This window comes from Schistocerca nitens, chromosome 3 (genome assembly GCF_023898315.1).
Source record: "Schistocerca nitens isolate TAMUIC-IGC-003100 chromosome 3, iqSchNite1.1, whole genome shotgun sequence".
NCBI lineage: Eukaryota > Metazoa > Arthropoda > Insecta > Orthoptera > Acrididae > Schistocerca > Schistocerca nitens.
The window spans coordinates 946,671,178-946,687,276 of record NC_064616.1 but is presented as its reverse complement, the minus strand read 5'-3'; the positions used below and the strand labels follow the sequence as shown (position 1 = coordinate 946,687,276).

Sequence of the window (16,099 nt, the reverse complement as noted above, 5' to 3'; positions counted from 1 at the left end):
TATAGCATTTGTAGACTTAAAACATTTTTACAATGTTGATTGGAATACACTCTTTGAAATTGTGAAGGTAGCAGGGGTAAAACACAAAGAGCAAAAGGTTATGCACTGAGGTGACAAACATCATGGGATAGCAATATGCACATATACTGATGGTTGTAATATCACATACACTAGGTATAAAAGTGCTGTGTATTGGCAGAGTTGTCATGTCTACTCAAGTGATTCATATGAAAAGATTTCCGATGTGATTATGGCCACACGATGGGAATTAACAGACTTTGAATGCAGAATAATAGTTGGAGCTAGACACGTGGGACATTCAAATTTGGAAATCGTTCGGGAATTCAATATTCTGAGGTCCACTGTGTCAAGAGTGTGCTGAGAGTACCAAATTTTGGGTGTTACCTTTCACCATGGGCAATACAATGGCCAACAGCCTTCACTTAATGACTGAGAGCAGTGTCATCTGCATAGAGTTATCAGTGCTGACAGATAAGCAAAACTGCATGAAATAACCACAGAAATTAATGTGAAATGTTCAGCAAACATGTACGGTAGGATAGTGCTGCGAAATTTAGCATTAGTGGGCTATGGCAGTGAACAGCTGATGTGAATGCCTTTGCTAACAGCATGATATTGCCTGCAGCACCTCTCGTGGGCTTGTGTCCATATTAGTTGGACCCTAGATGACTGGAAAACAATGGCTTGGTCAGGTGAGTCCCAATTTCAGTTGGTAAGAGTGATGGTAGTGTTCGAGTGTGGCACAGATCCCATGAAATTATGGACACTAGCTGTCAAGGCACTGTGCAAGTTGATGGTGGCTACATAATGGTGTGGGCTCCATTTACATGAAATGGACAGGGTCCTCTGGTCCAACTGCACTGATCATTGACTGGAAGTGATCATGTTCTGTTATTTGGAGACTGTTTGTAGCAATTCTGGGACTTCATGTTCCCAAACAATGATGGAATTTTTATGGATGACAGTGCACCATGTCACTGGTCCACAATTGTTTGTGATTGGTTTGAAAAACATTCTTGACAATTTGAGTGAATGATTTGGCCAATGTGATCATCCAACATGAATCCCATTGAACACTTATGGGACATAATCAAGAGGTAGTTCATGCACAAAATTCTGCACCAGTAACATGTAGAGGCAGCACGGCTCAATATTTCTGCAGTGGGCTTCCAGTGACCTGTTGAGTCGATACCACATTGAGTTTCTGCACTATGCCAGGCAAAAGGAGGTCCAACACAGTATTAGGGGTATACCATGACTTTTGCCACCTTGGTGTATATAAATTGTATAGAAACCAGATGCCAGTTATGTGAGCTGAGGGGCATGAAAGGGAAGTAGAGATTGAGAAGGGAGTGAGCCAGGGTTGTAGCCTATCCCAGATGAAGAGGAAAGGAAACCAGAAAAAACTTTGGAGAAAGAATTACAAGGAGAAGAAATAAAAACTTGTATGTTTACTGATGACATTTTAATTTTGGTAGAGGCAGAAAAGGATTTGGAAGAGCACTTGAGTGGAATGGATGGTGTTTTGAAAGGAGGATGTAAGATGAACATCAATAAAAGCGAAAGAAGGGTAATGAGAAGTACGTGAACTAAATCGGAGTATTCTGAGGGAATTAGATTAGGAAATGAGACCTTAAGAGTAATAGATGAATTTTGCTATTTATGCAGTAAAAAAGTGGTGATTTCCAAAGTAGAGAGGATATAAAATGTAGACTGGGAATGGCAAGGAAAGAATTTCTGATGAGAAATTTGTCAACATCAAATATAGATTTAAGTGTTAGGAAGTCTCTTCTGAAGTTATTTTTCTGGAGTATAACCTTTTATCGAAATGAAACATGGATGATAAGCAGTTCAGACAAAAAGAGAACAGAAACCTCGAGTGTGGCTCTGTAGAAGTAGGCCGAAGATTAAATGTGCAGATCATGTGACTAATCAGGAACTACTAAAGAGAATTTAGGAGAAAAGAAATTTGTTGCATAACTTGATTAAAAGAAGGGATCAGTTAATAAGGCACATTCTGAGACATGAAAACGGATACAGGGATTAGTGAACACAGGGTTATTTAGTGAGACTGAATATTATAACTCCCAAATCCTCCAAAAATAAATGAAAAATATACCTATTCAAAAAAGCAGTTAAATATGCACTTGATGTCTTCCTTAGAGACAATCTTAACTCCTTCCAAATTAACAATATAAGTATAGACCAGATGTGGCTTGAATTCAAAGAGATAGTATCAGCAGCAGTTAAGATATTTATACCAAATAAACTAACAAACGATGGAGCTGATCGTCCTTGGCACACAAAATGGTTCAGAATACTGTTGCAGAAATAACGAAACAAACATGCCTAATTTAAATAGACTCAAAATCCCCAAGATTGTCGACCTTTTACAGAAGCTCGAAATTTATCGTGGACTTCATTGCGAGATGCTTACAATAGTTTCCACAACGAAACTTTATCTCAAAACCAGGCAGAAAATCCAAAGATATTCTGGACGTATGTAAAGTATGCTAGCGGCAAGACACAATGAATGCCTTCTCTGCATGATTGCAGTAGAGATATTATCAAAGACAGTGCTGCCAAAGCAGAGTTACTAAACATAGCCTTCCAAAACACCTTCACAAAAGACGATGAAGAAAATATTCCAGAATTCAAATCAATAACAGCTGCCAACATGAGTAACGTTGAAGTAAATATCCTCAGAGTAGTGAAGCAATTTAAATAAGTTAATAAGAGATGGGACTGATCCACCATGGTACACAAAACATGTCAGAACACTGATGCAGAAGCAACAAAAAAAGCATGCCAAATTCAGAAGAACGCAAATTCCCCAAGAGTGGCTAAATTTCACAGAACCTCAAAATTTAGTGCAGATGTCAATGCAAAATGCTTTTAATAGTTTCCACAATGAAACATTATCTCAAAATATGGTAGAAAGTCCAAAGAGATTCTGGTCGTATGTAAAGTACACCAGTGGCAAAAAACAATCAATACTCTCACTGCGTGATAGCGATGGAAATGTTACCGATGATGGTGCCACTAAAGCAGAGTTACTAAATTCTGGAAACATCCCCCAGGCTGTGGCTAAGCCATGTCTCCGCAGTATCCTTTCTTTCAGGAGTGCTAGTTCTGCAAGGTTCACAGGAGAGCTTCTGTAAGATTTGGATGGTAGGAGACGAGATACTGGCAGAAGTAAAGCTGTGAGTACTGGGCGTGAGTCGTGCTTCGGTAGCTCAGCTGGTAGAGCACTTGCCCGCGAAAGGCAAAGGTCGCGAGTTCGAGTCTCGGTCGGGCACACAGTTTTAATCTGCCAGGAAGTTACTAAATATAGTTTTCCCGTAATTCCTTCACAAAAGAAGACAAAGTAAATATTCCATAATTTGAAACCAGAACAGCTGTTAGCATGAGTGACATAAAATTAGATATCTTGGGTGTTGCGAAACAACTCAAATCACTTAAGAAAGGCAAGTCTTCTGGCCCAGATGGTATACCAATCAGGTTCCTTTCAGAGTATGCAGACACAATAGCGCCTTTCTTAGTAATCATATACAACTGCTCACTTGATGAAGGGTCTGTTCCTAAAGACTGAAAAGTAGCACAGGTCACACCAATATTCAAGAAAGGAAATAGGAGTAACCCATTGAATTACAGACCCATATCACTGACTTCAATTTGCAGTAGTAGGATTTTGGAGCATATTCTGTACTCGAACATTATGAATCACCTTGAAGAAAATGACTTATTGATACTTAATCAACATGGATTCAGAAAATATCATACTTGTGCAACACAGCTAGCTCTTTGTTCCCATGAAGTAATGAGTGTTGTTGACAAGGGATCTCAGATCGATTCCATATTCCTAGATTTCCAGAAGGCTTTTGATACCATTCCTCACAAGCAACTATTAATCAAATTGTGTGCATATGGAGTATCGTCCCAGTTGTGTGACTGGATTCATTATTTTCTCTCAGAGAGGTCACAGTTCATAGTGATAGACGGTAAATCATTGAGTAGAACAGAAGTGATTTCTGGTGTTTCGCATGGTAGTGTCATAGGCCCTCTGCTGTTCCTGATTTACATAAATGATCTAGGTGATAATCTGAGCAGCCCCATTAGATTGTTTGCAGATGATGCTGTAATTTACCAACTAGTAAAATCATCAGATGATCAATTCCAATTACAAAATGATCTAGAGAAATTTTCTGTATGGTGCGAAAAGTGGTAATTGCCACTAAACAAAGAAAAGTGTGATGTCATCCACATAGCTACTAAAAGAAATCTGATAAATTTTGGGTATATGATAAATTGCACAAATCTAATGGCTGTCAATTCGACTAAATACCTAGGAATTACAATTACGAGCAACTTGAATTGGAAAGACCACATAGATAATGTTGAGGGGAAGGCAAAACAAAGGCTGCGCTTTGTTGGCAGAACACTTAGAAGATGCAACAAACCCACTAAAGAGACAGCCTACATTACACTTGTCCATCCTCTGCTGGAATATTGCTGCATGTTGTGGGATCCTTACCAGGTAGGATTGATGGAGGAAATCAAAAAAGTGCAAAGGAGGGCAGCTCATCTCATGTTATCGCACAATAGGGGTGAGAGTGTCACTGATACGACATGCAAGTTGGGGTGGCAGTCACTGAAACAAAGGCGGTTTTCTTTGTGGTGAGGTCTATCTATGAAATTTCAATCACCAACTTTCTCTTCCGAATGTGAAAATATTTTGTTGACACCCAGCTACGTATGGAGAAATTATCATCATAATGAAATAAGGCCTGCAGCTCGTGGTCTTGCAGTAGCGTTTTCGCTTCCTGCGCATGGGGTCCCAGGTTCGATTCCTTGCTGGGTCAGGGATTTTTCCTGCCTCGAGACGACTGGGTGTTGTTGTGTCGTCTTCATTATCATCATCATCATCATCCATCCCCATTATGGTCGGAGGAAGGCAATGGCAAACCACCTCCACTAGGATCTTGCCTAGTACGGCGCTGCAGGTCTCCCGCATCGTCCACAACGCTTCTCGGAGTATGGGACATCATCAATAAAATAAGAGAAATCAGAGCTCAAATGGAAAGATTTAGGTGTTCCTTTTTCCCCACATGCCATTCGAGAGTGGAGTGGTAGGGAAGTAGTATGAAAATGGTTCGAACAACCCTCTGCCAGGCACTTAGGTGTGAATTGCAGAGTGACCATGTAGCTGCAGATGTAGATAAAAGCAAGTCTTGTGGTTCAGATGGTATACCAATTAGGTTCCTTTCAGAGTATGCTGATGCAATAGCTCCATACTTAACAATCATATACAACTGTTTGCTTGAGGAAAGATTCATACAAAAAGACTGGAAAGTTGCACAGTTCACACCAATATTCCAGAAAGGTAGTAGGTTAAATCCAGTAAATTACAGGACCATATCATTAATGTCAGTCTGCAGCAGGGTTTTGGAACATATATTGTGTTCAAACATTATGAATTACCTCGAATAAAATGGTCTATTGACACACTGTCAACATGGATTTAGAAAACATTGTTCTTGTGAAACACAACTAGCTCTTTACTCACATGAAGTGTTGAGTGCTATTGACAAGGGATTTCAGATTGTTTCCATATTTATGGATTTCTGAAGGCTTTTGATGCTGTACCACACAAGCAGCTTGTACTGAAATTGCGTGCTTATGGAATATCATCTCAATTATGTGACTGGATTCATGATTTCCTGTCAGAGAGGTCACAGTTCATAGTAACTGATAGAAAGTCATCAAGTAAAACAGAAGTGACTTCTGGTGTTCCCCAATGTAGTATTATAGGCCCTTTCCTATTCCTTATCTGTATAAACAATTTGGGAGACAATCTGAGCAGCCCTCTTAGGTTGTTTGCAGATGACGCTGTCATTTATCGAGTGATAAATTGCAAAACAATTTAGAAAAGATATCTGTATGCTGAAAAAATTGGCAGTTGACTCTAAATAACAATAAGTGTGAGGTCATCCATGTGAGTGCTAAAAGGAATCCGTTAAATTTCAGTTAGACGATAAAACAGTCAAATCTAAAGGCCATAAATCAACTAAATACCTAGGAATTACAATTATGAACAATTTAAATTGGAAGGAACACACAGAAAACGTTGTGGGGAAGGCTAACCAAAGACTGCGTTTTATTGGCAGGACACATAGAAAATGTAACAGATCTACTAAGAACATTACCTACACACGCTCGTCTGTCCTCTTTTAGAATACTGCTGCATGGTGTAGGATCCATACCATATAGGATTGATGGAGTACATTGAAAAATTTCAAAGAAGGGCAGCACATTTTGTATTATCACGAAATAGGGGAGAAAGTGTCACTGAAATGATACAGGATTTGTGTTGAACATCATTAAAACAAAGGAGTTTTTCATTGTGGTGGAATATTCTCACAAAACTCCCATCACCAACATTCCCCTCCCAATGTGAAAATATTTTGTTGACACCATGATGACCATGATAAAACAAGGGAAATCAGAGCTTGTACGGAAAGATATAGTTGTTCGTTCCTTCCACGTGCTATACGAGATTGGAATAATAGAGAATTGTGAAGGTGGTTCAATGAACCCTCTGCCAGGCACTTAAATGTGCTTTGCAGAGTATCCATGTAGATGTAGATGTAGATGTAAAAATCAGTTTAGTACTGGATGGAAAGAGGGGGAGGGGGGGGGGGGGCGGAACTCGTAGTGGGACACAAGAGGCGAGTACAGTAAGTAGATTAAAATTGATGTCGGTTGCAACAGTTGTTCAGAGATGAAGAAGATTGCACATGATAGAGCAGCTTGCAGTGCTGCATCAAACATATCTTCAGATGGAAGACCACAATACCAAGAAAAGCAAGAAATGATATCTGATCTTGCAACACTTTAAAAAAACTACTACAGTCTGCTTATATTGTACCTTCAATCTGCAAGTGGGTAATAGACATTTTGCTCACTAAAGTTACTAACAAAAAATATACAGCAAATATTTAAACACAAATGTGCAAATATGTTAGGAGTTCTTCCGTGCGCTCATCACCTGAAAATGCATTGTTTTCTCTTCAACAGCTGTTGGATCTCTGGCAAGATGTGGACTCCTGAAATCACTCCTTTTAAATAACAGAGTTAATGTGAAACCAGATTAATATTTTCTCTGATATGGAATACATTTGGTATGTGTCTGAGTCAGTGTATTAGGCCATTAACCAGTCAAGGTGGTAATGAAAAGGTGTAGTTTTCGTTTTGGAACAAAACTTGAAAAGGAGTGAGGGAGAGAAGATGGTTCACATCATAGTGCCAACTTCAGGCAGCCTGGGCCCTGAAGCATGGGTATCAGTTTTCTCCCCCAAAAACTCATGTCATACAGTTTTGTTGACTCAGGACTGTGTATACTCATACAGAACATAACCTAGGTAACTAGTTGCTTAAAGTTGATGAAAATTTCAAATTTTTGGTCCTTTTATTCAATAGTATGTTTTTTTTTAAATAGCTACCACAGTCATAGTAGCTAAAGGCAAATTACATGAGGAAACTTAGTACTCAAAGATATATGAGCAATGCCTCCTGGAGAGCAGACCATACAGTTCTTCTGCACTTCTACAAAGCTTTGATCTTATCCCCCCCCCCCTCCCCCTGCCTCCCATGGACTATGGATGTGTTGCTGACAGACAGGTAGCACAGTCAGTACTGAATTTGTTAGATTTTGCGCACCACAGTGTTGTATGTTTGGAGATTGGAGCCTGTCATACAAGTGTCATAGACAGTTTCCTCATGGAAGCTGGTATCTCAAAATGAAAGAAAGACACCAGAAACTCTTGGTGTCCTTTATTGTCACAATTCGTCAGATGCCCACCCAGCCATGTTACTTCAGCCTGTTTCACAACCAGCAGTTCATATTGCTAGTAAATCACCCAAAAATTGGTAGCCAAATGGGGTACCATTGGAAGCTCTGTGCAAGGATGTCCAATTTTCCCCTCCTGTCTGTGTACAAGGAGGTTGCTCGTGGCACTCCCCGTGGGGTATGCCCAGTCCTGTGATTGGGATGCACCTCTTCTGAGACCCCTGATGAAAATGAAGACTCAGCAATTCTTGTATACTTACACTGTTCGGTTCTCCACCACTACCCATCTTCAAGATGCATCTACATAGGTGAATCGAAAGTCAGTGACACAGTTGGTTAGGTCTGTGCATACACAGGGTGGCATGAAAAGCATTCTCTGCTGAGTGCCTTCAGTATATTCACTGCAGAGTTGATAGCTAAATCTCGCGCTTTCCAATACATTAAAACTCTCTCTACAAAGGACCACCTCACTTATAGCAAATTCATCAGCTGCTTACAAGGAATATATCAGTGCTACCACACAGATGTTTTGGTCACTAACATCTGAGGCATATTAATTGATCTCCACAGCTTAGGAGTCACCCTAACATTCATGTGGACCCCTAGCCATGTGGTTTTCAAAATTTGGTGTCTCAGTTGCAATCGTAGGTCTGTGACTGATACTCCAAGTTCAGCTTTTTCTCCTGTGGTTACTTATATAGCTGTTTTGCCAGCGAGTTCATTTCCAGGAGTGTCACCCAATAAGATCTGTAGTGCATACAAGTCTTCATTTTCTTGCTCCATTTTAGTCACAGTGAATCTGATGGTCCATCTTGATGTACACTTTAGCAATGTCAGCATGGGATGGATACAGATGGTATATTTCCTGCCACAGATATCTGCCATGGGTAGCTTTTAAGGTGCTGCTTCTGCATGCAATACCTGTACGAGGGTTGGAACTTTAATCGTGGCAACTGTTTATTAACAGCTCATACAAAATAGATACATGTTTCAAAGCTTTACTGACCTTCAAAGTAGTCACCAGCATTGTGTATAACCTGTTGCCAGTGATGTGGAAGTCGTAGGATACTCATATAAGTGCCAGTTGTGTTGACAGTTGGAGCAGTGCAGTCTATTGCCTGACAAATTTGCAGCAGTTCTGAAGCGAATGCCTTGAAGTGTTTCCTTCAGTTTAGAAATCAAGTTGAACTCATGAGGGCTTAAGTCAGGGGATTGCAGTAGGTGGTATAGCACTTAGCAGCCCCATCAGGCAAACAATCAGTAACATCTTGCACTGTACATGCTTGAGCATTATCCTGCAAAATGATGGTCAGGTCCTGCAGAAAGTGTCATCACTTCTGTCTCTATGCTGCTCGTTTTTGGAACACAACTTACGACCATAATGGAAACAGCTAGTTTTTCATAGAAGTCCAGGAATGTTTTAAATTTGATTGTTTGCATGCATGAAATTGAGGTATGGTATGAATTGTTAATAGATCTATGAATATAGTATTAAGCCCTCTACAAATATCATATTAAGCCCCAGTCTGGCATACTTTTCTAAACTTGTAATTATTAAATTTTAATCATTTTTTTCTTTGGGTGTGTTATCAAAATGTCAACAAAGGAAACAATTTTCAATGAAGAGTAATTAGATTCTGAAACAAACCCTTAATTTATTAGTTAAGGAAAGGACCAACCAATATACAAGGTTACTGTGACAAAAGGAAAATATCTTTTTATTTATCCAACATGGAATGTGACTTGTAATATATCATACTAGAAGAGTAGATCATATGATTTTCCTTAACAGAGGATCAACCTTCTGTTAAAAACTTTTTTCTGTAAATCTACAAATTTCCCAAGAGAAAGAGGAAATGTTACTAGTAACAGCAAACTAGAAATCCACCCACACAGTCAATTACAAGCAAGTACTGATGTTTCAAACAAACTTTAGATAGTCAGTGTGTTAATGACAAAAACCTACCCAACAGTCAGTTGAATCATGTTTTATGAGGGGTGATGTTACAAAAACTGAAGCAATATGGACTTTGAAATTTTCATGAAATTTGTGTTGAGATGTTGGCAAGGCATCCAAACTGATGTTTCCAAACAGTGTAGTTGCTACTGAATTCACAGTGGGTGCAACAAAGTGCAAATATATTGTAAACTATTGTCACACTCTCAATTTCCCTGATGATCTTAAAAATAAGCTGTATCATTGTGATTGTCTTATGTTTTGAAGAGTCATGAAGTTTCTTGATGTTAGTAGAAGCAGAGTTCATACAGAGTAGTTTAACAGTGTGGTTTTAGGTGGAGCTACTGCACAAGATTTACATTGAAGTTATATTGTATGAATCTGACCATTAGATAAGGAAAAAAATATAATTCTTCTGCTTTTTTTGGACTGACCTAATGTGAATCTTAAGTCTTTTGAGTAGGTTAGAGGAGACCATGATGGAAGAGAATACTGATGGAAAAAAGCTCATTAACATTGGAGTTTGTGGGCTACATATTGTGAATGAAGCGAGAAAGTCTGCTCTGCAAACTGCAGAGTGGGATGGGGATGATTTTTTTCCAAAATGTGTATTGTATTATCAGTGACTTTCCTACCTGCCACATGAAACATAATTAAATGGGAAAACAAGGTTTCTTTTAAAACACTGTACTACTTGATTGTTGGAAATTTGTCATTTGTTGATAGTTTTGCCAGTTGTGAATGATATTATGTCATTGATTGATTCAAGAAAAAGTCTTAGTTACCAAACCATTAAGAAATATTTCACCACAAACATAAGAAATTTAGATTAAATGTAAACCATAATCTTCCAATACTATTCCTTAAGAACATGAATCAGTTTTAAGATAGTTTCAAACTTCTGACCCATGTGTTCCCTATTCATTTTCAGATTTACAAATTCTTCTTAAAAATAAACCAAAAGACAAACTTACATGATGTAAAATATATAGATATTGATTTTCAAATGAAAAGGTTTCTTGAAGAAGTAAAAGGAAATTATTCTCATATTCAAATGAATGGAGTGTCAAAGCAGACTGAAAAGTTATTAGAAAAATACACAATCAATTACGGAGCTGCACAGTGTTTAACATTATTAGAGCCTAATAGAATTTTTAATGAACAGACCAAGGATAATTGAGGGTTAACATTGTACTAGAATGATTATACGTTGCTAACAGAATCTGTGACAGCATTGTTGAAAAATCCAAAATCCAGAATAGTAGTAGGACTACAGTGAAGCCTATACTGGACTAAATTTGAAAACTTATTTGGGAAAATGCAAATTTGTCTTCAAGACTAGATGACTTTTATTCATGTTTCATGTGCTAAAAATACCAGGAGCTTTGGCAAGCTATGAAACTGAGTTTAGTCTTTTCACATGGGAATGCAAGAGTTGGGAGTTGTTTTTTTTCTATAAATAAGAATGTAGTTGTTGAAAACTAATGTGAACAACATTTAGTTATCCATAGGACAGTAGGAAATGTAATAAGATTCCATCAGAGCATTCACAATATACATTACCCAAGCAATGTTGACAATGTTTAGAGCTGCCCACAGAAGATATGAGGAAAACCTCCAAGAATCAAGAAAATCTGAAAAAGAAGAGGAAAAGAAAAAGTTATCAGTAGAAGTAAAGAAACTTCAGAAGATGAGGAAAGTGAACAATCTTAAAGCTTTAATAAAAGAAGAAAACATAAAATCAAAAATTAAAATTCTGGAGGAGAAAAAACAACAATAATGAATTTTTGTGGGTGCAGTGATGTTTGCATGTTTCAGTCTTGTTTGTTGTTACAGATACTGAAATTTATGTTATTACTTTTAGTAATTTAGTACTATATATGTGATATAAAACTGATGTACGTCTTACTGTTAGTTCTGTGTTTGAGTTCTGTAGGCTACAGTTTCAAATAAACTATATGAAAAATGTAACTCCCCAAGAACTTATAGAAAGAAGGGTGTCAGATGGCTGTGGGGATTGTGGAGGCTGATAAATAAAAGTTTTAAAAAAAAGTCCTTAGAAAGTGACTGAAAATGTGTGTATTGAGAGTTGAAGGTTAGGGGAAGTTTATTTATTTATTTATTTAGTCATGAAAAGTCCAGGAAATCAATACCGAAATAAAAGTATGAACTATGTTAAGGCTGTTTTAAACAGTGTACCCCATCATAGCCTTTAACTGTTTGATCTCCTTAGTAGAGGTACAAAAAGAAAATATTCTGTATGTTTGTTTCATCTGTTTTAATTCAGGATTTGCAAGACTCAAACGTGAATCTCAGTGGGATATTCTGCCTGTATCCTGGATGCTACCTCCACAAATACCAGCAGCATCACTTGGAGGTGTGTTCAAAATCGACTGGCTGTGCAGGTGAGTGATATACACTACTCCTAAATTTATATATGCATTTGTCTGTGTGCATATGAGTGTGTGTGTGTGTGTGTGAGAGAGAGAGAGAGAGAGAGAGAGAGAGAGAGAGAGGATGCCAACAGTCTGGTGCAAGTTTTTTTAGTGAGATGCCAATTTGGTAATTTGTTTGTTCATGAGCCAATGACATCTGGCATGCCCTGCCATCCAAGTATGAATAAGGCACAATGTTGCTTACATTAGGTGATTGGGTGAAAACCAGTGTTTCCAATTCAGCAAGACTATTGGCAGACAGAATGCCACATACACACATGTGCTACCTTTGTCATTATTTGCTGCAGTGTCCCCCCCCCTCCCCCCACATTTATTTATTTTTCATTTTTTAATGGTATTGCCTAACTCAATGAACTGCATCAGCCTCTAAGTGACTAGACTGTTGATGCTGTTGTAAATATTAAACCTTCTAAAACATATGGTAATTTGGCAGGTAGATATCATGAGTTCCAACAAACTAAATAACTATTTTAAAAAGAAGAACGTTACCTGGTTAAACAACACCAACTGGGACAAAAGTAGTGACTAGATGAAAGGAAGATAAATGTTTGATGTACAATCCATATCATGGAAAGCAGGTTCTTTCTTCATGAGATCCAAAACTTCCATGTTGGAGTCAAAAATTAAACAACTAGTGTTATGGAATAAGTAATGTCTCTTTTGCCATGATGAATATGTAGCTCTGAGAGTTAGATTAAAATGGTGTGCATTAGAAAGGAGTGTATTTTACTCATCTAACTATGTACCTGCGTGTATCTGAAAAGTGATCTTTCAGAGCATGTGTGACCAATATACACCACTTCCCTCTTCACTTCATTATTATATGTACAGACGTCTGTGTGTGATATCCTCAATGATTTTTTAGTACGATATATCATATATACAGGGTGGTCCATTGATCATTACCGGGCCAAATATCTCATGAAATAAGCGCCAAACGAAAAAACTACAAAGACCGAAACTTGTCTAGCTTGAAGGGGGAAACCAGATGGAGCTATGGTTGTCCCGCTAGATGGCGCTGCCATAGGTCAAATGCATATTAACTGCATTTTTTAAAATAGGAACCCCCATTTTTTATTACATATTCGCGTAGTACGTAAAGAAATATGAATGTTTTAGTTGGACCACTTTTTTCGCTTTGTGATAGATGGTGCTATAATAGTCAAAAACATATGGCTTACAATTTTAGACAAACAGTTGGTAACAGGTAGGTTTTTTAAATTAAAATACAGAACATAGGTACATTTGAACATTTTATTTCAGTTGTTCCAATGTGAAACATGTACCTTTTTGAACTTATCATCTCTGAGAACACATGCTGTTACAGTGTGATTACCTGTAAATACCACGTTAATGCAATAAATGCTCAAAATGATGTCCGGCAACTTTAATGCATTTGCCAATACGTATAACGACATTCCTCTCAACAGCGAGTAGTTCACCTTCCGTAATGTTCGCACATGCATTGACAATCCGCTGACACATGTTTCAGGCGTTGTCGGTGGATCACGATAGCAAATATCCTTCAACTTTCCCCACAGAAAAAAATCCGGGGATGTCAGATCCGGTGAATGTGCGGGCAATGGTATGGTGCTTCGACGACCAATCCACCTGTCATGAAATATGCTATTCAATACCGCTTCAACCTCATGCGAGCTATGTGCCGGACATCCATCATGTTGGAAGTTCATCGCCATTCTGTCATGCAGTGAAACATCTTGTAGTAACATTGGTAGAACATTACATAGGAAATCAGCATACATTGCACCATATTTAGATTGACATCGATAAAAAGGGGGCCAATTATCCTTCCTCCCATAATGCCGCACCATACATTAACCTGCCAAGGTCGCTGATGTTCCACTTGTCGCAGCCATCATGGATTTTCCATTGCCCAATAGTGTATATTATGCTGGTTTACATTACCGCTGTTGGTGAATGATGCTTCGTTGCTAAATAGAACGTGTGCAAAAAATCTGTCATTGTCCCGTAATTTCCCTTGTGCCCAGTGGCAGAACTGTACACAATGTTCAAAGTCGTCTCCATGCAATTCCTGCTGCATAGAAATATGGTACGGGTGCAATTGATGTTGATGTAGCATTCTCAACACCGACGTTTTTGAGATTCCTGATTTTCACGGAATTTTGTCTACTACTGATGTGCGGATTAGCCACGACAGCAGCTAAAACACCTACTTGGGCATCATCATTTGTTGCAGGCCATGGCTGACATTTCACATGTGGCTAAACACTTCCTGTTTCCTTAAATAACGTAACTATCCGGCGAACGGTCTGGACACTTGGATGATGTCGTCCATTATACTGAGCAGCATACGTAGCACATGCCCTTTGGGCATTTTGATCACAATAGCCATACATCAACACATTATCGGCCTTTTCCACAATTGGTAAATGGTCCATTTTAACACGGGTAATGTATCATGAAGCAAATACCGTCTGCACTGGCGGAATGTTACGTGATACCACATACTTATATGTTTGTGACTATTACAGCGCCATTTATCACAAAGCGAAAAAAGTGGTCCAACTAAAACATTCATATTTCTTTACATACTACACAAATATGTAATAAAAATGGGGTTTCCTATTTAAAAAACGCAGTTGATATCTGTTTGACCTACGGCAGCACCATATTGTGGGCCAACCATAGCGCCATCTGGTTTCCCCCTTCAAGCTAGACGAGTTTCGTTCTTTGAAGTTTTTCATTTGATGCTTATTTCGTGAGATATTTGGCCCGGTCACTATCAATAAACCACCCTGTATGCTGGAAGAAAGATGTGTGTTAACAGCTAAATCATCAGAAAACTGTTGACATGCAAAAGAAATGAATTCTCTATTAGTTCCTGAAATCATTCTATACAGAAATGACAACCAACTAGATTTTGTCTGACACAAATAACTACTGCCAAACTGTCAATGAGTGTAAAACAACTTATTTAGTCGTAGTGTGTACATAGCCTGTTTTACATTTTCTGTATTCCTTTTTTAAGAGTTATTTCTTTATTAGCCTTGGTCCCATTTTGCTAGTACATTTAGCTGGTTTCTTCTTTTATAACCACACTTTTCATTCTGCATCTTCCTCTATCATCATCATCATCCCCCCTCCCCTCTTTCTACTTGTTATCTTTCCCTGCTCAGTCTAGATCATTGGTCACATCTGTTGTACTGCTTGTGTTCTAAAGAAAGTTCAGCATTAATCTTCCACTAGGCATCTAACCCAAAGGGTGCATGGTAGTCTTTCCACTCAGTCCTTACTCTGAATGAAGTCGTATTCAGAATGAAATTGTTACTGTAAGGTGTCTAAAATTAGTGACAATAAACACAGTTGGATGCCCAGTTGTTGGTTTCCCCTCAATATGGACAGTCTTATGATTGTGCTAAAAAAAATAGAAGTTCTATAGTACTGTTACTGTTCACTTGTTTTGGACAGCTTAGTGAAGCAACCTACGAAAAAACTGAAAATTGCCGTTAAATCACTTATTATTTTAAAATTGTTATTTTACTGCCAGTTATGCCCTTCTTAACTAGTGAAACAAGAATGTTCCCATTTACATTTGCTAATTAAAACTGTGGTATCAAATTATGTAAGAGACAAGGATATTGATCTTGAAATGTCAAAGATTAAAAGTAAAGCTTCCCTCAACCTTAATGCTGGTTTGAACAACACTCTGCTTTATTAGGCATGGGCCTGTTGCACATAATATGCCCTTTCTTTGCTTGAACTGATATACTCAGCCAATTATAACACCTTTGAATGTTGTCTCCTGCAAGTCAAAGTACTATAAGTGACATTTTT

The 16,099-nt window shown here is 38.2% G+C and overlaps 1 protein-coding gene across 1 annotated transcript in view; it reads left to right on the top strand.

Annotated features, from left to right (window-relative positions):
* The window catches only part of LOC126249022 (uncharacterized), a 907,745-nt gene that overhangs the window by 770,228 nt on the left and 121,418 nt on the right, over window positions 1-16,099 (top strand). Inside the window, exon 31 of the mRNA XM_049950624.1 lies at window positions 12,115-12,232. Coding sequence (XP_049806581.1) covers window positions 12,115-12,232 — 118 coding nt within the window. The remainder of the gene's footprint in view (window positions 1-12,114; window positions 12,233-16,099) is intronic.